This window comes from Parasteatoda tepidariorum, chromosome 10, assembly GCF_043381705.1.
Source record: "Parasteatoda tepidariorum isolate YZ-2023 chromosome 10, CAS_Ptep_4.0, whole genome shotgun sequence".
Classification (NCBI taxonomy): domain Eukaryota; kingdom Metazoa; phylum Arthropoda; class Arachnida; order Araneae; family Theridiidae; genus Parasteatoda; species Parasteatoda tepidariorum.
The window spans coordinates 37,515,515-37,541,148 of NC_092213.1; the positions used below are offsets into that span (position 1 = coordinate 37,515,515).

Below are 25,634 nucleotides of genomic sequence, written 5' to 3' on the forward strand. Positions count from 1 at the left end.
TTGGTTGCTACAGAAAAGAGCACCTTACGAGAAGTATGATCAGTAACACCTTCAGTACATGAGAATCAGCAAGATTGCTTATGAAAGCAAAAGTGGTAGCCGTGTCAGATTTAATCATTTCAAACAGGTATATAACAAGATGTATGAAGAGAGGGCTTGCTTAGTCAACATTGATACTGCAGCTTTACATCGCACACGGCCGTAACGCAACAACGTTGCGCTTAACAGAATTGCCACATCCTCCGTAATCTTTCATCTGCCACTCTCGAATTACGCATTTTTTTTATTTTTGACAAGATGAAGAACGCAATTAAGGATCAAAACGTTTAATATTCTGCAAGAAGGCATACAATAAATGTTGTAAGTAATGCGCCAAAAACCCGAAAATTAGTTCCTCAAAACTCTCAAAATTAGTTTTAAACAGCCAAATAGCAGAAAAACATTGATGTGGCTTGGGAATACAGGTAACTGATGTAACTATCCTTTTTTATTAATAAATTGTATTCTGCCCTGTGACAAATTTTCATTTCTGTACGACCTATGTACACGTTCAGGAGTATGCATACACTACTAAAAATAAAGGGTTTGTACTTCATAAATATGACAGTGATTGTGGTATACTGTAAAAAAATTACAATAAAATAAAATAAATAAATAGAATGCCAATTGATTCTCCTTTTTTGTCGATTTTGACTATGTAATTTTCATGTAGCTTATAAAATGCAACAGGTTACTGAAATTTAAAATTCATTAATAAAAAGATTGAATTTTATGGGGATTACATGTTACGAAAAAAGTTGTTACTTTTCAGCTTTATCGCGAATTTCCAAGTTTAAAAATCTGTGTCTTTTTAGAACTTAAAAATATATGAATTATTACTTTATATGAAATAATGGAACTTAATTACCTTCTTAAATTACGCCTCGCTTTGTTTAACATCTTATTCAAGCGGATTTACATTGAAAGCATCACCTGAATAATTAACTATACGTCCTTTACTATCAGATGTTTCCTCAGTCTGTTCATATCTTATTTGAATATTTCAATGCTTACCTATTTGTGAATATTGAAATGCAANTCAATGCTCAACCAAAACAGTGTTAAAATTCCAGATGAATGGGATAGGGGTCACTTCGCGGCCCAGGTGCCCAATAAAATCAAAACACTACAACTAGGACTTCGTTAGAGTGTAGTTAAGCATTAGCTAAATTTAAATGCAACCAGCTTTCGATTGAAATGGCATTTACCTGATACTAGAGAAAAGTTGGCAGGCATAAGTTGCAGTGAACACGCAGAGATGCCAACTTGCTCCGGACAGCGAATAAATATTTTCAAGCGGTAGTTTATTAATTGTGATTCTTAGTTTAATAAATTGAATTTATTAAATTTTTATCCACCACTATTTCTAAATAATTCGTAGGCTTATATAATTCACCACTTTAAACTAGTTAAGTTATGCTATATCTTTTAAAAAGCTAACATGAATAGTCCTATATTTGCAAAATTTAGTTTGTAGTTATTTACCGTTTTTTTAAAAATTATTTTGTTTTATCCGGAGCAGTTGGCATCTCTGAACATGTAAGAATGCCACTAGCGACTAAAAATGTATAAAATGGTAGAAACTCAATTCATTGTAAACTGAAAGTAATATGCAAGAAAAAGTTGTTAATTTTAATCTCATATAAAAAATTTTGAATTTTATTAGTCACTACTTTTTGCATTTTTAATACTGAGACGGAAGAGAGCAAAAACTGGTGAAAAAATATTTGCTTGCTGACAGTTAAAATATCCACGACAACCAATAATTTTTCTAACATTTATAACAAACTTATAGGACAATTTTATAACTGCTAACTTTTATGCATTTGGCTTAAAATTTTATTTCTATATTTAAAGTGGTAGTAAAATATATGCTTTCTATTTCTTCCTTGCATTTATAAACTTAATTTATAATATTTTTGATCCACCACTATTTTTAAAAAATTAAGCAAATATATAATTATACTACACTGTTACAGTAATTTGCATAAGCTTGCACTAACTGCAAAGAATGTTTCTCCTTAAAATTGCAATTTCAATTTTATTTTACTACCTATGGGGAATAAAAAAAAATCTAATAGTGATGAGTAGTTTACTCCACACAAATGAAATGACTGTACTTTCAGTTTCTCATCTTATCAGTATTATCCATACTAATTCGTGCGTTTCTTTTAAATTTTAGTGATTGTTTTTAATTAGATTTTATAATTATATTTTATTTAAAACTTATTTATGTTTTTATAGTCAAAACTCGTACATAAAACACAAATATTCTTTTTATTCTTACATTTTTATAGAAATATTTACCAAAAGAGAAACTTTCCTTCGCCGTATGAAAAAAATATGATTAAATTGGAGATCGATAAACGAGATGAACGGAAAAGTTAAAATGAAAAAGCATAAAAAAAAAAAAAAAATAGTTGTGTTTGCATTATTCAATTAAAAAGACACTCTCCTTTTTAGCCTGAGTCTTAAATTACGCCTCGCTTTGTTTAACCTCTTATTCAAGCGGATTTACATTGAAAGCATCACCTGAATAATTAACTATACGTCCTTTACTATCAGATGTTTCCTCAGCCTGCTCATATCTTATTTGAATATTTCAATGCTTACCTATTTGTGAATATTGAAATGCAAGACTGATGGATTTGCGTATTGTAGAAAGGAGTTATGAACTGTTATTGTTGTCTGTAACGAAATTATAATGTGAGGAACCTATTTCAATATGTATATATTGAAATAGGTTAATTATGTGGAAAACAGGCAATTCATATTTCTTTCTCTTTTCTATTTTATACATATTTTTTTCCTTAAATAAATATTTATTTTCTAAAATTATTTATTGTCAACTTCTTTAAATTATCCAGTATAATATTACCGTGCGCACATCCATTTTCGGGCGGGCCAAACGCACTTCAGTAATGCAGCAAGAACGCGCTTAATACGCTTTTAGCTCAATTTACGCTTTTGTTTTCATTTTTTGAAATCTGGCAATCTCGTTACGAAAATATTTTAAATCATTCTTGAAAAATTTCCCTTTCATGTAATTCGCTACTCGCTTTATAGATTTCATTTCATGTTTTATTTTGTTTCTTCTTTATATTTTGTTTTTACGTGATATTTTTACTTATTGTGTTCTATTTTATTTGTTGTAAAATTTTTGGTGTGCTTCTCACACTATTGCATTGATATATTTTGCTTTGGCTATATTGATGCAATATTAGAAAGCACTCTTTTTTGCGGATATAATCGTGTGAGCTGATGAAAAGATTATATCTTTTATTTTCCGGAATTTTAAAAAAAAAATTTTTCTTCCGGTTTTTGTTATTTTTATTATTATTTTTCTTTATTTCCCCTTTTTTCATTGATTTGTAATTTTTCCCTTGTTTTCTCTACATTTTGAACTTATTTTGAGTTCTATTTACTAGCAGCTTATGCGCAATAAATGAAACTTATTGTTTTTCTTAATTTTCGTTGTTTTTTTATTTTGCTTTATTTATTATGCTATATATATATATATATATACATACCTGTCAACTTTTACGTATTTGGCGTAAAATTTTATTTCTATATATAAAGTGGTAGTAAAATGTATGCTTTCGATATATTCCTTGCATTTATAAACTTAATTTATAATCTTTTTGATCCACCACTATTTTTAAATAAATTAACCATATATAATAATATGTAATACTATTGTAGTAATCCGCATAAGATTCTTCAAAATACAGCGAATGTTTCTGCTTAAAATTGTAATTTAAATTTCATTTTACTACCACTGGGGAAAATCATCCTTCAAAGGATTAAAAGTTGGCACGTATGTATGTATATATATATATATAAATAAAATCTTTTTTTTCTTCAGATTCTTGTGTTTTATGGCCCAGTATTAAAATGGAGTTTGTTCGCAGAAATGGTTCGGCATTATCTCTACTAATACAGATTTTTACTATTTTTAAAACAACTAGGTAAGTAATTTATAAATTTTTATAGGTTCCTATACTTCTCTTTATATCATTTAGCTAAGAATAAATAAAAGAAAGGGTAATAAACGATTGTCAGATTTTGAAATTTATGCAAAGTAATAGTAATCTTCACCTCATTAGATGTTTAAAGTACTTATTTGTCAAAAACGGAGTCTAAAATTATAGACATTGTAAAGGTTACACACTAATAATTATGTGTAAGAAACTATTATCAAAACTCTGATGAATTAATAACAATGAACAAAACAAAAAACTTGAGTACTAATTTGATTTTCATATTAAAAAACGGGGAAATTACCAAGAAATATCGTTTACGTCTTTCAGTTTGCCGTGCATTTAAGTGTTTTAGTGTTGACAAATTAGACAGCTTCAAATTACCTTAATTGTTCTTTTCGTTACTATAAATATTATGAAAACTAGGAATTTCGGGTAGGCAACTGTGCACATTAAAACAAAAATGTCAAATATATTGGTTAGTTCACAAAATGTAGCTCAACTCATTTCTATGAAAACTCCAACAAATATTTATCTCACATGTTTGATGAGTTAGCCATTTCCCCTGCAAACTTGATGGTAAAGCTTATGAGGATTTGTGTGACCTGTACCACCGAAGATTTTAAAAAAGGTCTTCAACAATATATGATATAATTTGATCGGAAGCACGTAGATTCAAGTAAGGATCCAAGATATATGTCAATCAAACAACTGATAAACTAATTTTTATTTTAAAAGCAGCAGCAACGACGCATCTATGCACTTGCGTCTAACATTAAAGGCCTAATTATGCACTGAGAGGTCTGTTTATTATACAAACCGTATACTCTTAATAATTAGAATAGTTGTCTTGAGTTTATGCGATTTTCCGTCTGCGAACCATAGTTTCCGCCAATCTTTTTTTTTTCCACGCTAGAATATTTCTGTTTCCTACTGAAACGTACTGCCGTTGGGAAAAAGTAAGATTTGCGGAAACTACTGTAATGGAGAGGAGGAAATGTGAAGAGTGGAAAAATCACGTAACCTTGAGACTCGGCGCCTATTCTATTTAGAAATAGTATAACAATCTTCCGTTTGGGCATTTGTAGTCGTTAAACCATTAATGGGCAGTTACAAATAGTTGTTTATATATGAAAAATGCCTATATGAAAAACGTCGTAATAATATCTAGATATTTGTTTATACCGAGTGGATATTTTTTTCAGTTACTCATTACTGCAGCTTTAAAAAACACTGAGATGCTTTAATGTGAGCGTAATATTTGAGGTATCCTTACCTACCTTGTAAGTGCAACGAAGTCAATCGCCAGAAAGCAACGAAAGACTGATATCGAAATTTAAAGTACAATAAATTATTTACTAAAAAAATTAAATTATCCGATTAATATGAAATAATAAATACAAGAACCATAACGAAAATTACGAGTAACATATAAAACAATATTTACGAATCCGAATAATATATATTAGTGTAGATTCATAAGTGCTATTCGATGATAAGGAGAAGAATTAAGACAGAGAATTTTACTTCAGATCTAAATATAACTATTTACATTATTAATATATTACGATAGATAGAACTATTTTGTTTTTCTAAAAAAATCCAATTGTAAAGCAACTACGCTATCGTGTTTTTTTTTTCTTTGCTAAAAAGGAGTCGTCTTTTTAAAAGGACGCTAAGAACAGAAGCAACCACACTGCCTGCTGATAACAACGTTCAACCCCAAATAGTGCAATATTTTATAATGAGTAGGATAGGGGCCGCTGTGTGGCCCAGGTGTCTAGCTTCAATAAAATACTAGGAAGGAAAAGGACGCTAAACACAATAGTAGAATAGTAACTTAATTTTGACATGAACTCTATGATTACCATTTCTATACCTATGACTACCTATCTGACTATCATTTTCTAAAAGGAAAATGGATAGAGAAGAATCGGAAAGCACTTCCAACTTCTTCTCAGAAGTTGATTGAGATCTGACAATTAAAAGTGCCTTAAAATAAAGCCTATTATTTAATACCTCTATTTTGTTTACCTGGGCTTGTTAACTATTAAAAACTGTTTTTAAAATAAAGTCTAAAAGCCGAAGTTGAAATATTTTGTTAGTTTTACTGAGATGAATTCGTTAGGACTTTTTAGCTTTTTATAGGACTCAGCGAGCACTGTTTAATTTAATGATGTTAATTAATGTGCATTGTATTATTTTACACATCATGACTTTATGTTCTTTTTTTTAGATCACATATTTTAGAATTTGATTCAATTTTGCCTATCAATCCAGATGAATACGACAATCTGCAGCCTCCCAAAGAAAACGGTAATCTTTTATGAATTAAGGGAATATTGATTTTGATTAACTGAAGAAAATTGTATTGCAGAGTTGAAACAATGAAAATTCACTATTTTGATATTAAATAACTCACTAAATCTGGTCTCGCTCACCTGCCAAACACTCTGTAGCGTAGAGGTTTCGCTCTTCATATAACGCAAATGCGGGTTAGTTCCATCAAGAAGTCCTTCACGAATGCAAATTTCTCCCAATACTTAATGCAGGAGTTACCTTGTCTTCTGGATTGGGTTCAAAATTACAAGGCTACGGAGTTGAACATTTCGTAGTCATAAACCCAAAATTGGGTCGGCTGTTCAACGAAGGTTTTTAAAAAAATAATTTAAAAAATGTAAAGATTTTCGGTTAATTTTGCCAACTTTTTTTTTAAAAACTAAACACAAAAACCTTTGAATTATTTAGAAGTAATAGTGAGTAAAAACCCTATAAATCAAATTTATTAAACAAAGAAACGTGCATTAAAAGATTAACACTTGAAAATATTTCTCACTGTCCGGAACAAGTTGGCATCTCCGATACGGTAGGCTTTCTAGCTCGCTAAAAGTGTTTATAATTGTTGGCTAAATTTTAATGAAACACCTGTTTACTATCTCAATTGAATTGACCTTTCCCTACCACTATTAACGCACTTTTTGTGAAAGTTGACAAGTATGTTATCAAATGAATTGAAAGTAGATTTTGATGGCACAAGATCCAAATGAGGAAATGCTGAGGCCAAACAACACGTTTATACATGTCAAAAAGTATAATACAGCGATCTCCGAGATCTGTGTATACAGTGACGTCATGAGGAGAGAAATCGTAGCTTTAGCTCTAAGAGCGGAATGAACTAGCCCTTCTATTCTCTTTAGCCCTGATGTATGATTCTTGGGTTAGTAAATTCAATTTATAAGGTTTCTACTCACCACTACTTCTAAATAATTTAATGAATTATGTTTCACTTTGTTTCTGTTCCATTATCGACTCCTCATTTCCGACAAATCGGTCAATGATTATTTCTAACGTTTCTGTTTAGAATGTAGAGTCTTGTTAAAAAATCGACAATCTGCAAATTTCAGTTTGCAGCTCTCTACCGTTTATTAAAATACAGTCAATTCGCTATAACTCGAAGTACGATAACTCGAATATTACTATAACTCGATTTTTTATGAGGTCCCGACCCTTTTATCTTCAACTTCATGTTAATTATTCTCGATTACTCGAATTTTACTCCCTTTAACTCGATTTTTTTTGATCTTTTGAAGCAAGAAAAAAAAACATAGGAGCTGATATCTTGTCCCTTCCTTTGCAACACACACATAATGTCTTTCGCACTCTTCATGGAGAAGCTAAAGCTGTCCCTTTTGAAGTATGTGAACAGTGGTTAAATGAAACGTTACCAAATTTACTTCAAGGATACAGTTAAAATGATGTTTTCAATATTGATGAAATGGGTTTATTTTTTAAATATCTTCCAAATAAGACTATGATGTTTAAGGATGAAAACTGCTCAGGGGGTAAAATGAGCAAGGAACGTTTGACTGTCCTAGTTGGAGGAAATGCGTCTGGGACAGACAAATTGCCCTTACTTGCTATCGGAAAATACCGAAATCCCCGATGTTTCAAGAATGTAAAAACGTATCCTTTGGATTACAAGTCTAACAAAAAGTTTTGGATGACATCTGTATTATTTGAAGACTATGTAAGAAAATTGGATCGGAAATTCTTCGCTAAGAAAAGAAAACTGATACTCTTTATGGATAAATGCACAGCGCATAGTGATCTACCTAATTTGAAAGCAGTAAACTTGCAGTTTCTCCCGCCAAACACAACAGCAAAGTTACAGCTGATGGACCAGGGTTTCATAAAGTGCTTCAAACAGTCTTATCTTAAATGGCCTGTCAGAAAAATGGTCTTAAATATTGTAAGCATTTAGAAGATTTGTAATTAATAAGCATTAATTAAATAATCCGACAATATTTTGAAAGTCCAAAACCGAAACTAACGGTAAGTAGAACTTCCGATATGTCGAAGTTTTTCGTCAGTCCTATCAGATTCGAGTTATCGCGAATTCACTGTACAAAATACACTAAACATTGATAAAATACGACAAGAACAATCTAAGTTGATAATGAAATAAAATCAGCCGAAATTGTCAATTCAATGAAATTTTATGAAATAGTTAAAATGGTACAAAGGCAAGAATATACTTAGAAACGTGAATAAAATCATGAGAAGATTAAATTTAATATGCAATTTAAAATACCAATAACGCGAAAAAACACAAAAATGTTACAGAATGATGAGCATTATCTAAAAACCTCCATAGATAAAAAATAATAGAACTACCGAAAAGGAGATGTCGGTAAAAACATGGGCAAATGATTGAATATGATGAATAATTAATTAAACATTACAAGGGTTGCATTGAGGAGGAGGATCCCTAGATGGGTCAAGTCCAGTAAGACCAATTCGGAACAGGGTGAAATGAACATCCATGCAAGGGATTCAAATCGAGTTCGACAGAGTACAATTTATAGATAGTTTGGGAGTCCCATTGCTGTTTCCATGATGATCTTATAAACAGTCGAATATGTGATTTTGTGTCTAAGAAAGGGACGGCTGTGTTGGCCTAAATTATTGCCCGGAATTTCAACATAATTTGGTATTCAGCAGAACAAAATATCGAAACCATTCTTAAAATCAAGTGATATTCATTTCACGACAAATAAAATTCAATTTCACTGATTTTTACCGTAAAGATAAATCCTGTCCAATAAACATCAGGAAAATAGAAATTATTAATCGTAACTGAACTCGGTATTACTTGCAACTGGAATTGAATGCATTTTGATTATTGAAATATATGTTGAAAAATGATTACGTTTTTTTTTAAAAATAAAAAGTGCATTTTTTGTGGGTGTTTGACAATTTGAAAACTTTTGCTTCACTCTGTAATTTTAGGGTAAGGAGAACTTCGAATTCTTCGGAGAAAGTTTTCGAATTCTTTCGTAAAAAAGGGGAAATTTTAATATTTATGTAAGAACTTCTAATTTCGCTATATTTGACTTCGTAAGATAACAATTACAAAAATAGTTTTCCAAAATCTTAAAATAATATTTTTATTAGAAAATTAAGTTTTAGTTATAGTTTTAAACGTTATTTCTTCCTCACTCTCGCTAGATTTAATATAAGATTTAGAAAATATTCGCTGCATTACATTTTATTAAAGCTAGGCTTAATACTACTTATCTTTTTCCAACTTAGGGAAAGTATTAAATGGAGGGAAAAAAACTTTAAAATATTAAACGCACCAGAAAGAGACACAGAGTATGTTTAAATGTGCAAAGATTGATATACTTTAAGCGGAAATTCATATTTGGAGTTTCATTTTATCAGATTAAAAACTCAGATTTAATAAAAATGTAAATGTTTTGATTTCTCAGAAAGTACGTACTCGAATTTCTTGCTGATAAAATCGCAATCATTCCTAATATTTTGCTGGCGTCCTAATGACTAATAAAAAGTAGTTTCATTTTGAAATTTCATTTATCATTAGCACTTTGTAATTTAAAACCATTTATTGAAATACTAAATTAAGAAATGATATTTTTACTAAAAATAAGAACATGATTTTTTTGTTTTTACTATCTTGAAATTAATTAGTCATATTTGTCAAGTTTGATTTAATGTAAACGTTTTTATTTTCAATGTACAGATGAATTTCTAAGAAAAAACATATTTTGATGAAACTTTTTTTTTAATTTTTAAGATGATGAATGGTTTTATTTAAGATGATGAAAACATATCAGTATTTTAATAAGAAAATTTCAAAAATCGATTCGATTACTGAGGTCGCTGTCAATGGAGGTAACCTTTAACCTCTTCGAGACAGGCGAGTCATATATGCATTCTCTAGGTGTCGATAATCAGTGTAAAAAAAGATAAAACTGGTAGCCAAACTATTTTATAGCAGTTTATTTGTGATCGGGGTTATAATGACTGGCGCCCCAAGGGCGATTAGCAATAGATTACTCAGAAAAGACTTAAACATTGATGATATCAATTGCTTTATAGCCAAATTGACCACAAAATTTTATAGCGACGCAAAAACATGCACCACATCAGATTTCAATAAGTTGTTCGATATTGATATAATCCGTGATAATTCGAATTTCAGCCCAATTACCGCCTTTTTATGCTCAGACTGCATACTATCAAAANAAGTGTTTCCATATCTGATGTTGAGGATTTCTCATCAGCTAAAGATTACTAATTTCTAAAAGACGAAGAGCAATAAAAAATAATAAATTTTTTGCTACTACATAACATTTTTCAGTCATTTATTTGAATAATAAGTAATAAAACGGAGGAGTTTGGGAACCATTAGTTAAATTGCCTGCGTAACGGATATAGTGAACTCCCGGTTATAGTGAACAAAAATGTCGGTCCCTTGAAGGTTCACTATAGCGGGGTTTGACTGTATTTAGGACAGTTCCTTTTCTCAAAGACATTCATGGTGGTGGGAAACTTTTTTCAGCATTTTCATTTATCTGGATGAATTAAAAGATTCTCAGATACCACAATGATTTAGTTATTTCTGATTAGATGTAGAATTATAAGGAGCAAGTACTTTTTGATCTATCAAAGGCTTTCTGAATGCCATAACAGTAGAAAAACCAATTAATTTCGATAATATATATACCACTTTTTCTATAAAACCACTTTTTGTATCATTTCAATATATAAATTCCGGACAAAACGGGTTAAGCTACCGCTTTTTGTTTTCACTATCTTGATTCTGATTCCGTACGATTCGAAGAAGAGGTAAGTAAAAACTCTATAAATCGATTATTACACCAAGAATCATTCATTAAAAGACTACCATTCGAAAATATTAATCCTCTATCCGGAGCAAGTCAGCATCTCTGAGACAATACTGACATGATCTCGGAGATTGCCCACGTGCAATGCGTTAAGCTTAGGCAAAAACATAATTATTATTATTTCTGCCTACAACTATATTTCACTTCTCGTTTCATTACCACTTGAAAAAAGTTTGCAGGTACGTGTTTGTTTGTATAAAGTTAAAAATCAAATTGTACAAAATTAAAAATTTTTTTTTAGGTGAAGCTACGGTTGTTCGGTTTCATGTTACCGTCCTAAGCATCGATACAATAGATGAAGGTTCAATGGTGAGTATGGAAGTTTAGCAAGATTCTAATTTTTTATGTCACACAAACATTTGTTATATATTTCCATAAGAAAAGATACGGTGTGATCTAAAATAATGTAAATTATATTGTGGAAATATATTTTAAAAATCACATCAACTTTTCGTGACCGTTCAACCCATATATTTTAATACTGAGTTTTAATTAAACATTTAAAAAAAAACTTTTATTGTCAAATATGTCTCAAAATTGATGAATATTTTATTGAAATTAACTCTTTTTACTCGTTTCTTTCCAACGTTGAAAATTAATAAATAAAACGGGCAGAACTGAAGGTTTACAAAACGAAACTCGGATTGTTTGCCTACTTGTCACAGGAATGCCAAAGCGCTCCGCTTTAGGAAAAAGATTTTATAAAATGGTAGTGAATTAGAAACTAAACCTTACTTAATCGCGTTTAATTACGCTTATACTTTGTAAGGAACTGTGGTGGCCAGGTGGTAGGATGTTCGAATCCCAGCGACGGCTGGTTGATACAAATTTCGCAACCGGCTCTCACTGACTACAGTACTGACATAAAATATCCGCAGTGGTAGACGGATCATGGGTTAAAAGTACTCTTGCCTACAGGCTTACCGTGGGAGGTTTTCCTCTCCGTGTAAGGGAAATGCTGGTTAGTTCCATCAGAAAGTCCTCCAGGAAGGTAAATTTCGCCCAATACTTGATCCAAGAGTTCCTTTGTCTTCTGGATTGGGTCGGCAGTTCAACAGCGTTGTTAAAATTAAATGAAAATACTTTATAAGGCTCACTTAGAAGGAATTCTTGGTTATTGCAATTACATAAATTTTCAGGCTTGTGTGCTCAAAATAGGCTTATAAACCTTCGTCAAATAGAAGAGGACAGATAGCACAATAAGAGAGACAGCACCAAGTAGTACCGCCGTCTGTCAGAAGGAATTCTTTACTTACTTTACTTTATTTACAAAAATTGGGCACCTGGGCCACCTAGCGGCCCCTATCCCATACATCTAGAAATTTACAGAAAATTTATAGCAATAACATTTTGAATTTAGCAGTCGATGTGGTAGCTAATAGAAAAACAAGCACTATTTGAATATCTGATTCATCGAATCTAAGTTGACATATATAAATATAAACATAATTCGACATATATATACATAAGTTGACATAAATAAATATTAACATAAATTGATAATTGGTATTGATATTACATAATTGAAATTATTTCACTAATTAAATTTCTACATTTAAACTAGCACATATTAAATTATTACATACATTGAAGTTAATTCGAATACATTGTGGTAGCTATAAAAAATCAAGCCGTTTGCTTGTGAAATAATAAAACAATAAAAAATTCAATATTACAAATTGACATTTTTACTTAACACTAGATATATTGATTGTAGACTTAAATCAAAAATAAAGATAAAACATGATTTGATATAGAAGGAATTCTAACAAAGCAACACGTTATATGAATAATTGTATTATTTAAATGTAGTGGTATGCAACAAAAAGTATATAATGCATATTTATTGGGATGGCCGGAAAATTCGTGACTATTTTCGATAAGAGAAGCTCCCAAAGGTTCGCATAAAAATATTCAAATAGTAGCCAACTACTTATCAACGCAATTGAAATTTTTCTAATTTCGCAACCACTTCAATCTAGATAATATTCATCTAACATGTATCAGATTTCTGTTGATGCAATAAGTTAACAAATCTTCGTAGTGATCATGAAAATTTAATGAATCATTTTTAAAAACAAGAAATTTTTTTTCTCCAATGGCAGGCACTGAATTTGAATCTTTGCCTATGAAGATGCCGGAATTGTTACTCATTTACTGTTACCCAGTGGGCACCTGTGAACCAAAGTCAGGGAGGCGAGCAACGTTGCCCACGTCACAAACACGTTTATAGGGTGGGCCACATTCACACATCNTGTTGGCTTGGTCTGTCGTCCTCTGGATTTTCTTTTGGGTCTTGCACCGCAGCCTGGGGGTTGAAGGATTTCTAACAAAGCAACACGTTATATGAATATTTGTATTATTTAAATGTAGTGGTATGCAACAAAAAGTATATAATGCATATTTATTCGGATGGCCGGAAAATTCGTGCCTATTTTAGATAAGAGAAGCTCCCAAAGGTTCGCATAAAAATATTGAAATAGTAGCCAACTACTTATCAACGCAATTGAAGTTTTTCTAATTTCGCAACCACTTCAATCTAGATAATATTCATCTAACATGTATCAGATTTCTGTTGATGCAATAAGTTAACAAATCTTCGTAGTGATCATGAAAATTTAAAGAATCACTTTTAAAAACAAGACATTTTTTTTCTCCAATGGCAGACACTGAATTTGAATCTTTGCCTATGAAGATGCCGGAATTGTTACTCATTTACTGTTACCCAGTGGGCACCTGTGAACCAAAGTCAGGGCGGCGAGCAACGTTGCCAACGCCACAAACACGTTTATAGGGTGGGCCACATTCACACATCACACACAACAGAGGACAGCACAAAGAGAAAGAGAGAAACATCCATGCCCAGAGCGGGATTCGAACCCGCAGCCAATGGCTTAGCAGTCAGGCGTGCTAACCGCTCGGCCACCTGGTCGGCAAAAACAAGAAATATGCTTTATAGTATAAATTTTGCTACCATTGGACATGAAAAGAACCACTCGCCACCTGGCGAATCACACAAAAGTGGTGATTTAAATTAAGTAAACAACCGGTCTTTTTTTCTCATTTTTTTTAAAAATAAAACACGTTTAATTGTAAAAGTACGTCTATGTAGAAAGAATCTGTAAAACCGAATATTCATATAAATGTCCAATGCTTACATTCAAAATTCTGATCCTTTAAAATCCATCAATTTGTGGTGGAAAAATTCGTGTGGAAGATTAGTTCCTTAACAATTTACAAATTAAATGTATTTTGCCTCCCCAAATATTTTTAAATTAAATTCTTTAAAGTCAGTGTGTTTAACTAAATTTTGTTACATATTCAGAATATTTTTTATTGATGACTTAACTTTTTATAGCCGTATATTATTTGTAATATGAATTATTTTTCGAAATATAATTTAAGCAGAAAGAAGTTTTCAGGTAGTGGCTTTTAAATTAAAAGGACTAATCGATATCAGTCACAGACTCATTGAGTTTGAGGAAAAAGTGGCTACAAAGTTATTAGTCAACCGGTCATTGGCTATTAATGTAAATTTAAATTTTCAGATCTACTACCACCTGAATACTTTTGACAGAGCTTTGAGAGCTTTACCTATCAAACATTATGTACGAAATATAAAAAATAAATTATATTATATAGTCCCTATTTAAATTGATCGGTAACAATAGGAGCTGTCCACTTTTTCCAAGTATTTTTTAAAACTATAGTCCACTTTAGTTGGTACGTTATAATGCAAGGGTTGAAAGTTTGACTTCATAAATTAAGTACAATATAAATCTAAAGTAGTAATTATACAGGGATGCCAACTGCTCCGCTTTCTGGAATAGTTTAAATAAAGTGGTAGCAAACTTCGTTAGAGAATGATGGTTACGCCTACTTTTTAGTAGTGTAACCAGTAGATGATACTTAAAATTATTGATATTTAGTGGTGCGAAAATTACTTAAAATGAAAAATAATAAACAATAAGTAACTAAAATTTCGCTACCACTAGAAAATACTATTTTACAAAGCGGAGCAAGTTGGCATCCCTGAATTAATATTAGAAAAAAAAATTATCTATTCATTTTAACTACCAACTTTCTATCGTGTGAGGTTAACTTCTGTATTTTAAAATTATTTATATTGTTTTTGTTTTATTAATTGTGGTAGTAAGATTTATGTTAAATTTCTTAGCTGTAGACAAATCACAAAGCAATTTAATCATCACTTTTAATTTGTCCCGAAATTTTAGGGTAGAGCGATTTATAATATGTGAAATACATAATTCATTTGTCTTTGCGTACTGTGTTTGATGCCCAATCCCGCATATGAGAAACTTCAATGCCAAATCTGAAAGCTTTGATGACGTAGATAGATCGAACAACAGAACTATTACTTACGAACTGTATCGTTAGACATTTTGATTGCTACAAGAGAAAATGCGACTAATCAATTCTGCTATGTGCACGGAAGTTGCATCGATTTTCTCAACAAATAAAGAACTTATTGTGTGTGTCTTGATGTTCACTTGAGTGTTTCTCTCTCCGAAAGAAGATACTTTGATTCGAATGTTCCGTGCTGGTATTCTTGATTAAGGTTTTTTTTCTGACTGAAGTAAATAATTATTTTCTCAAGAAATATGTTTTGGTTAATATTTGTTTTATAGGGAATGATTTGTAAGAATGATAAATATATTATAGGTACAAAAGAGTTTATAAATGTTTTACTCTAGTATTGTTTTACAAGGAAAATGGTTAAAAGATACAACTATTGATAATAGGGGAAAGAAAGATATAAAATGTTTTAGCTTAATATTTGTTTCATGGTAGTAAGTTGAAGATAAAATTTTCCAGATTAATATTTTTTTGATTTGGAATAAATTAAAGAAATGATATATATAAAATGTTTTACGTTAGTACTATTTTACAGGAAATAAATTGAAAGAGATATAACTGTTGTATATAAGATTAAGAAAAGATGATAAAATGTTTAGATTTATTTCATGGAGAATAAGGTGGATGGTATGATAAAATATTTTAAATATGATAGAGAAAAGATGATAAAATGTTTTATGTTAAAATCTATCTTATTATGATGGATTGGATTGGATTGAATGTAGGGTTTAGTGGCACAAAGTCCAAAAGTGGACATGCTGAACTAAAAATACGGTAAAGCAGTTCAAAAGACAAAATGCATGCAACACTTTAGTTGTCGTACAATTATAACTGATAAAATGGTATAAGTTGGTGAATAGAATCAGATAAAAGGTATGAATAAAATCAGAAAAAAAGGTAGAAATACGATATAAAATACACGAAGTAAATAAAATAAGTTGTTTGCAATTGCAGATGCATTAAAACATTTATATACATTTAAAAATACCAACAGCACGTAAATACGCAAAAATGTTAGGATGATGAATTTCATCTAACAAATCCTGCGTGCTTTTATCTTATGATGATTGATGATAAGTTTAAGAGATGGCCAAGTATTTTTACCAATGTTTATTGTTACAAATAAAATAAAAAAATTTTTATTTTACAATTTAAAAATTAAATAATGTATAATGATGTCATTGCAAATTAAATATTTCATTTAAATAATAATATAATCAATGGATGTATGATTGATTGATGATAGGTTTAATGATGGTTACGGAATTACATTAGTTGATGATGCATCACAATAATAATAATATTATAAATTGAAATAGAACGAAATTGTATTAAGAGATAAAATATTCAGTCATCAATTGAAAAATAAACAATTGTTGATTTTAAAGTAATAAAATTAAATTAAGGCTGGATATAGAATTAAAAGGAATTAATAAATTAAGGGAAACACGATCGTTTTCGAAAAGTGGTTCAAGAAAACGAAAGCAGAATGGCAATAATAATGGTCACACAATGTGAGGTAATCATTAAACTGATTGGTATCACCAAATTTGTAATAAGGTGGTATTTTTTCCCATGGTATTTAAAATTTGTAACTCAATAGGTTCAAAGATCACACAATGTGAGGTAATTATTAAACGAATTGGTATCACCAAATTTGTAATAAGGTGGTATTTTTTCCCATGGTATTTCAAATTTGTAACTCAATAGGTTCAAAGATCACACAATGTGAGGTAATTATTAAACGGATTGGTATCACCAAATTTGTAATAAGGTGGTATTTTTTCCCATGGTATTTCAAATTTGTAACTCAATAGGTTCAAAGATCACACAATGTGAGGTAATCATTAAACGGATTGGTATCACCAAATTTGTAATAAGGTGGTATTTTTCCCATGGTATTTCAAATTTGTAAATCAATAGGTTCAAAGATCACACAATGTGAGGTAATTATTCAACGAATTGATATCACAAAATTTGTAATAAGGTGGACACAAAAAAATAATCAAAATTATCGATTTAAGGCAATGACTTGCTATAATAACTGAACAAGTATATGCCCCAAAACGTACTCACGGCATACAGCAAGTATAAAAAAAAAAGAACACATTGAAATAACGAGACATTTGATTCACCCAAATTTGATTTAATTTTTTAATCATATTCTTGCTTCCATACATACTTTTTTACAAACTAAAAAGCATTCCTTTTTTTCAACAATGTTTTTACAAAGACATGCTTAAATTAAATTAAAAATGAAATAGGTGACAAGAGTAAGGATTTGCAATAAAGCACAATACATTCTAAAAAATACAAGAGGAAGATATATTTAAAGGGTGATAAGAAGATAAATACAAGAGGGAAACTTAAATCGAAAGGATCTTTTATTTTTTATTTTAAAAATTCAAAGGTAACATTTAAAGTACTGAAATTTATAACGATTTAAGGATTTTGTAAACATATTAAAGCCAAAGAAAAAAGATGTAGATAAAGTGATTAATTCCCTCGATAGTTAGAAAAGCAGACGATTAAGATTGGCTAAGTAAGCCCCCCTCCCCAGCAAAAAAAAGGAAATAAATGAAGAAAAAATTAGCCCATAAAATTGGCGATCTTGTGTAAAACTAAGTCAAAATTACTTTCAATAGCTCTTCCAAAAGATGGCAAGATACTAAAGGGGAAGAAAGAGGCCATTTCTTCCCCATAAGAAATTTAAAATCAGACCGCAGATGCAATGACAGTTGACCAGCAAAGAAAGGAGGATAGAAAGTTAAGAATCTTTCCGAAAATAATATTTGTTTATTCTAAAGACCAGATAACTCTTCACGGCAAGAACAAATTTAAAATCATCGCATTGCTTCAAGTGTAAGGCACTTAAACTATGGCTTTTTTATTTTTCTTGGCGACAGAGCTTCAAAAAACAGAGTTTAACTAATTTCCGCGATTTCATGCTGCCCCAAACAAACGGTTTTTAAAACAAATCAAAGAGATAATATACAAAGTAAAAATTTATCGTATTAAAATACATGAAATGATTAAAACGGGTAACACACAAACGCATTCAAAGTGAATAAAATCAGATGAATGTGTAAAATGGTGAACTTGCACAAAATTGGTTAAAATAGAATGTAGGTTATATACCACTAAGTGAATGAAGTTAGGTAAAAACAGTTATATACAATATAAATTACCAATAGCATGTAAAAATGCTATTAAATACAGGGGACTTTAAAAACCAACTTTCAGAGTTTTTATGATACATTTATGAAACTTGCAGTATTTACTTATAATATCTTTAAAAAGCTGTATACAAAATTTCATGTAATTTGAATGATAAATTTTAAAGTTATTGAACTTTTAAAATTTTAAAATAGCATGAAATCCGATAAAGTCAAAATACTCCATGGGGTACAAAATTCATTGCAGAATCATACTTTTTTTTATATGACTCGTTTTTGACTTCCAAATAAAAGTTACCATCATTCAGTGGCAAATTATAGTGCTCTAGCTCAAAAAACACACTTTTTATGTATCTCATGAAAATTTCTGGAAAAATTTAAAAAATCTTGAACTTTTTTTACTATAAACAAATTTTATCAATGTTCTAGGTAACAAAACATGGTAAGTTTTAATTACATACATACATAGTACACATAAAACAAGTTTCAAACAAAAAAACTAAAAATTGAGACAAATGGAGCATTTCGAAAACACAAAAATCCGTCAAAATTTTATTTCGAGAAAATAGCAATTTTTAAAATGTATTTAAAATAACACTATTAGTTGTGTATAATATCTAAAAAATGACTAATTAAGCATATATCTGTACTTTTATCTCCATTATTAGGTTGAAATGGATGAAAATTCAATTCAATATGTGCCTATGAAAAAAAATACACAAACGTACTCAGCAAGCATATTTACTTATTCAAAATTTAACGCAAGTAAATTCACTAAAGTAATAACATAAAATAAGTTAGTAAGCATGAAATTAATTTATTTTAAAGAATATGAATGATATATCAACCCAAAAATGAAACATTGATTCAAATGTAAAAACTAATTGTGTGTGATATGTATAATATAGAAGTGTCAAATATAGAAAATTTTTTTAAAATCCTCCCGCACAATAGGAGGGTCCTTCTACTCTTACATAATTTTGATTGTCACTAATTTTCTTGTATTTTTTCACATTTCGTTCATGCTTATATTGCTCACATGACTTACGCTTCCTTTGGTAAGCCCGTCGGGAATCTTGCCGCTCAGCGATTCTTATTGAGTTTTCTCTATCACTTTTATCACTTATTTTCAGGCTTTCTACATATCCTAAATTGTACTCGCTGACAGCTGCTGAAATTGCCAGCTCCAGCCTCTTTTTTGACACAAACACCTCTTTTGGGCATTTGCGCCAAATGCAGCTGTGGATGCTTTCATTGGCGTTCTGCGTGCTTGCAGACGTACATCGAGAAAGCGTCTCATCCGAGGCAAGTCGCTGATATACAGGGGTAATTTTCTCAACAACTTCATCCGAAAGATAGGTTTTCATTGACTGATGTGATTTGGGTTTTTCATTTAAGGCTAGTGCCCTTTTGAAAAAACACCAAGAATGTTCTCCGTCAGGGCAATTATGGTGCTGGGGCTTGGTGTCAGTGGACTTGCAATGGCAGAGTGTTGCATAAATTGCCTTCTTCATCAAAGTTATATTTAGAGCATTACACACAATTGCTTTTCTAAAATAATTTTGAAACTTCTTTATATTAGCCTCAGTAAGTTGCCCCTTTTTTCTTCCACCAAGAGTCACTTACTTTGTTCTCCATTCTTTCACCTTGTTTCGCAAGGCAGTTCCAAGTCTTTTAGCAACGTGATTCACACAGTTCTCTTTTTTTATTTCAACGCCACTGCCGTACACTTTTTGTGCAGTTAGGTACTGGTGAGTTTTGGCATCACCATCAGACAGCACAGTTGTATACCGCATGTTACACTCAGCTTCAGAACGATTCCACAAAATCAAGGCAGCCTCCATTTCCATGCTTCCCGATGAACCTTGAAAGTTTTTTTGGCACACAGATTCATGCGGTATAGATTCAGAATTTATTCCTAGATCTTTTGCTGTCATTGTGCAATCATGGCAATATTTTGACAGCAGTTCATAGTCTATTACTAGTCCAATCAAAATGTCAATAACAAGGCCTATACCATAGAGAGAAGTATGGCCTCGTTTATGCCATGTTCCATCATACGAAACATTGATGTCTAAGGTATCACCCGGGGACAAGTTTGAATTCGATTCCAAATGTTTGCTTCTCACAGTTTCTCTAGAAACACGCAGCATTTCTGATTTCGTCAGAACGTTTTTCTCGGCAAGACTATCCAAGCATCTAGAGAATACTTTTTTGTCCATCGTAGGCATTCCTAAAATAGAAGAAAATGTCTCCATTGCTGCATACCCTTTTCCGATAGACAGGAATGCAGATACCATTTTGCAATTAACGTCAAACTTCTTACTGGAAGTTTCCCTCTCACTAGTGAAAGTTGAGCCAAAACTTTTACAGCAGCTTTCACATTTGAGCTCAAATTTTGATGCATACCCATATGTAATATGCTCTTCAATTTTTAGATTACATTTATTGCAGTCACTGCAATTCACATTTTTTTAAAGTGTGCTAAGAGAAGATAAATTTATAATATTGTACTGTGAGGTACTACTCTGAACATTCCCTTGTGTTTCCAGAGATGAAGAACATTCTGCCATGCAGTTCAACTGTGGCGAATCAGCAACAGAAAAACCAACAGTTTCGTTTTCACTTGTTTTCTTTGCCCACCTTAGTTTTGCATTTTCAAAACCGGCCCACTTCTTTCTACTCATCCTAACTTTCGGTTTTCTCCACTTGGAAGAAATAGAATCCATGATTCAATAAAAACATCAAATAAAACAACTCAAAAACGTAATAAAAACAAATAAAAACCTAACAAAAACAACTAAAAACCTAACAAAAACAATTTAAGAAGAATAATAGCTTTGTAAAAAGCTGTTTGTTGTAGAAATAACGAAAAAAGAGCAATATCGACAATAAAAATAAACGAAAGCATTAAATAATCAATCAATCAGCTAAGTAACTGTGTTGCCAATAATATTTACAGAAGAACCCTTCTGAAATGAATAATATAAAGCTCTTTTAGCTTAAAACGAAACTAAAAAAAATCGGCTGCTTCAAACTACCGACTTCTGTTTTCTNTTTGGTTAATGGTATACGACTAACCCCCCCCTTGCGTACGCCCCTGCTTGTGTTTCCAGAGATGAAGAACATTCTGCCATGCAGTTCAACTGTGGCGAATCATTCGTTTTCACTTGTTTTCTTTGCCCACCTTAGTTTTGCATTTTCAAAACCGGCCCGCTTCTTTCTACTCATCCTACCTTTCGGTTTTCTCCACTTGGAAGAAATAGAATCCATGATTCAATAAAAACAACAAATAAAACAACTCAAAAACGTAATAAAAACAATTAAAAACCTAACAAAAACAATTAAAAACCTAACAAAAACAATTTAAGAAGAATAATAACTTTGAAAAAAGCTGTTTGTTGTAGAAATAACGAAAAAAGAGCAATATCGACAATAAAAATAAACGAAAGCATTAAATAATCAATCAATCAGCTAAGTAACTGTGTTGCCAATAATATTTACAGAAGAACCCTTCTGAAATGAATAATATAAAGCTCTTTTAGCTTAAAACGAAACTAAAAAAAATCGGCTGCTTCAAACTACCGACTTCTGTTTTCTGAATGTAAACAAAGGGGCGTGGCCTAATTAAAATCCTCATATCTCAGTAAAAAAGGGTTCGATTTCCAAATTTTTTGTTTTTGTTTGAAAGCATATGTCTATTTTCTGAAAAAATAAAAATCTCAAAATCGAAATTTTGGTCACTTTTTTCAAATTTGAAGGTCCCCTGTACCCTTGGGCTTCATCCACCAAATCTTTTATTAATAAAATAGAGCTTTCATAAAAGGTAAGGCGATACTGGTAAAAACATGAACAAATTATTATAAAATGTGATGAATCGTGAACAAAATCTTTGCATTTGAGAGGAGCTTCCCCAAACAGCAAATGAAGATGAGTAAGTTGAATATATCCCATTCGTAAGGGAGTGAGCTTGTCATCTGCCCTGCGTACGTGCATTACAGGCCAAGGTTCCGAGGTAGGTTTAACAGAATGTAATTTGTTTTCGCTTAGAAGGTCCCAAGTGTTGCTACCATAAACATCGATCAAATTTGCGTATTTAGTTTTTGAAGTCAGAAAATGGTATTGATAAGGTTTATCTAGTTGAGGCAAATAGTGGAGCAGAGTCAGCCTTGTCCTTTCCGTATAATACTTACCACACTGGAAATGCAGAAAAATAAAATTTTAAAACTCTTCTTGTACAGAGATGTCAATATATGTTGATTAAAAATTAAAATCGGATGAGCTTCGTTTCTTTACATGTCCCAGCTGCCGCTGTACGCTCAAACTCTCCGAGTAAAAACAAAATAATTTTAGCTCGGAATGAAAAGAAATTAGTCGTAAAGCTATAAAGGGATGGCAACTGCTTCCGCGGAAAAAACAGAAGAAATTGCAGGAATGCCGTAGCCACAAGTAAGATCAGCCACAACAATCCCACAACCAACAATGTCCAGGGGATTTAGATCCGTTTGTAAAATCTGTATTGCATTGGGGAGGAGGTTCACCGAACAGCAGATGAAGATGAGCTAGTCTAGTGTGGCCAATTCGGAGACGGGTGAGCTTGACATGTGCACTACGGAAACACAACACAGGCAATGGATTCAAATAAATTATTTCAGCGATTTCAGAATAAACGTTCGATTCAAGAGTTCCTGGTGAGATCCGCTAAACATAAAGTGGTAATAGCCTAATCTTCAAAGCAAGAGCTACTTTTCTATTTTTGTTAGAACCATTTGTAATCAAATAGATTTTGCTACATCTTTAGCAAATTGATTGGATCTCTGAACAGGAGAGGTTAGCATGCAAGGGCTTAAATAAAAAGCCAAATGTTATTTCCCAACTAATATGAGATGTTGAGAATGTTTTATGATTACAAATTGAATTTTTGTTTTCAGACCTATGTAGCTGATATATTTATGTCCCAAAGTTGGAAAGACTACAGATTAAGGTTACCTGAAAATATGACAATGAAGTATCGGCTGCTACCTGTGAACTGGCTGAAACGTATGTGGAGGCCAGACTCTTTTTTCAAAAACGCTAAAAGAGTCACTTTCCAAGAAATGACCATTCCTAACCACTATATTTGGTTGTATAGCGACAAAACAATTTTGTACATGGTAAAGTAAGTAGTATATACATTTTTATGAAAATATTTATGTTGCATTAATGGCAATATTGGTTTCCTAATATACAACGTAAACTTATATGTAACGAAAATCTCAATAATATGTATTATTCTTCCTTTTTTTATTTAAAACTATTATAATGCAATAATATGCAGAAAAATTTAACCATAAACACTTAAAAAATTATTCTATTACAACAGTATTTAGAAAACTTCAACCATAAACACTCAAAAAATTTCTTTGATTATGAATTTTTAAAACGATAATAGTTACCCTTCTACGCTCTTAAACTTTAATATTTGCATTATTTCTGGATCACTCGAATAATTGTTGCTTTGTATTAATATGTACAAACAATTTAGGACTTTTCTAGCAACACCACTGCAATCCAAGATCCAATCACGTTTATAAATCTTTACTATATGAAAACGTAAATAAAAAATGAAACAACTAAATAACTTTTGATCTACTTGTCGTATAATCCCGTACTAAGAAGTAATATTAATCGTTTAAAAGGATAACCTTTCAATTTGCTAATTGATTAGCATAGGCGGTATGTTAATCCATTTTTTGCTAAAGGTGCTTAAACGCACCATTTCAGTTTATATATTTTAAAATCACTGTGACACATAATTTTATTTTTTAACTATTTTGAAGGATTCTGAAGACATCTATGAAATATTAGCGTTTTAATTAGAATAAACACTTTTTGTTAGAATAAACACTTTCTGTTCTAGGCTCGTTTTTTTTCCCAACCTGAAACAGTTATTGACAAATTCGACTTTTTGAAAATGTATAATTATTCCATTAAAGATTAATCATATCTTTTTATGATAGACTAAAGTTGCAAGTTACGTAAATAAAATAAAACAGTCATAAAGAAACTAATGTTCAACAAAATGATTTATCCATTGATTTGGTTAATGGTATACGAAATCAGCATTTTATTTCTAAAATATAATATTATTTTTCTTGAATAAAACTTTTCTAGCGTTTTAATCAATATAATTAAAGCATATTTCAATGAAAATTATGTCACATTTTAAAAAATATTTTAGGTTATAATAAATGGGCTAAGTTACAAAATCAGATGTTTACTGTTTTGCTTTTAATATTTTTGATCGAATCAAATTTTTTTATATAAATCATGGATTTATGCTATTTGGTATTACTTACTAAACGTCATAAAAATATAACACTGAAACTCATTCAGAAATTATAATTATATAATGAGAACAGAAACGTGTATTCAAGAAACTAGTTTGAGAAAAGTATTTTTTAACAGTTTTAAAAAATAATGCATTTAGAACATCGATGCACTTTTCAGATATCCCGAACAATTCAGAATATTTTTTTAATATTTATGAAACCGTTTTGTTTCTTTCTACAATTTTGAAATGCCAGTAATAAAAACAAATAGTATACCCTCTCCAGACTGATTTAACCGAACTGTTTGAAAAAAATATCAAATATTTGACCATCAAACAAAAAGAAAAATTGAAGAACTACAATCTCTCTTACGTATAAGAACTTAAATTTCACATAAAATATTTTCCTACATTTCAAGCTATTTAAGTTTTCAACGAGTAGAGAAAAAGTTTTCTGTATTGGTACACTTTTTTTCCATTCCTTTTTAGAAGTGCCTGTGGAAGAACTCAGAAATTTCGGACCAGTTTTTTTTTACTTCAA

The 25,634-nt window shown here is 30.9% G+C and overlaps 1 protein-coding gene across 1 annotated transcript in view; it reads left to right on the forward strand.

Moving 5' to 3' along the window:
* Positions 1 to 3,907: 3,907 nt before the first annotated feature.
* LOC107440721 (glycine receptor subunit alpha-2) overlaps positions 3,908 to 25,634 on the forward strand; it is a 48,351-nt gene continuing 26,624 nt past the window's right edge. The window contains exons 1-4 of the mRNA XM_043047056.2: positions 3,908 to 4,007; positions 6,256 to 6,335; positions 11,472 to 11,539; positions 23,715 to 23,941. Coding sequence (XP_042902990.1) covers positions 3,934 to 4,007; positions 6,256 to 6,335; positions 11,472 to 11,539; positions 23,715 to 23,941 — 449 coding nt within the window. The 5' untranslated portion in view covers positions 3,908 to 3,933. The remainder of the gene's footprint in view (positions 4,008 to 6,255; positions 6,336 to 11,471; positions 11,540 to 23,714; positions 23,942 to 25,634) is intronic.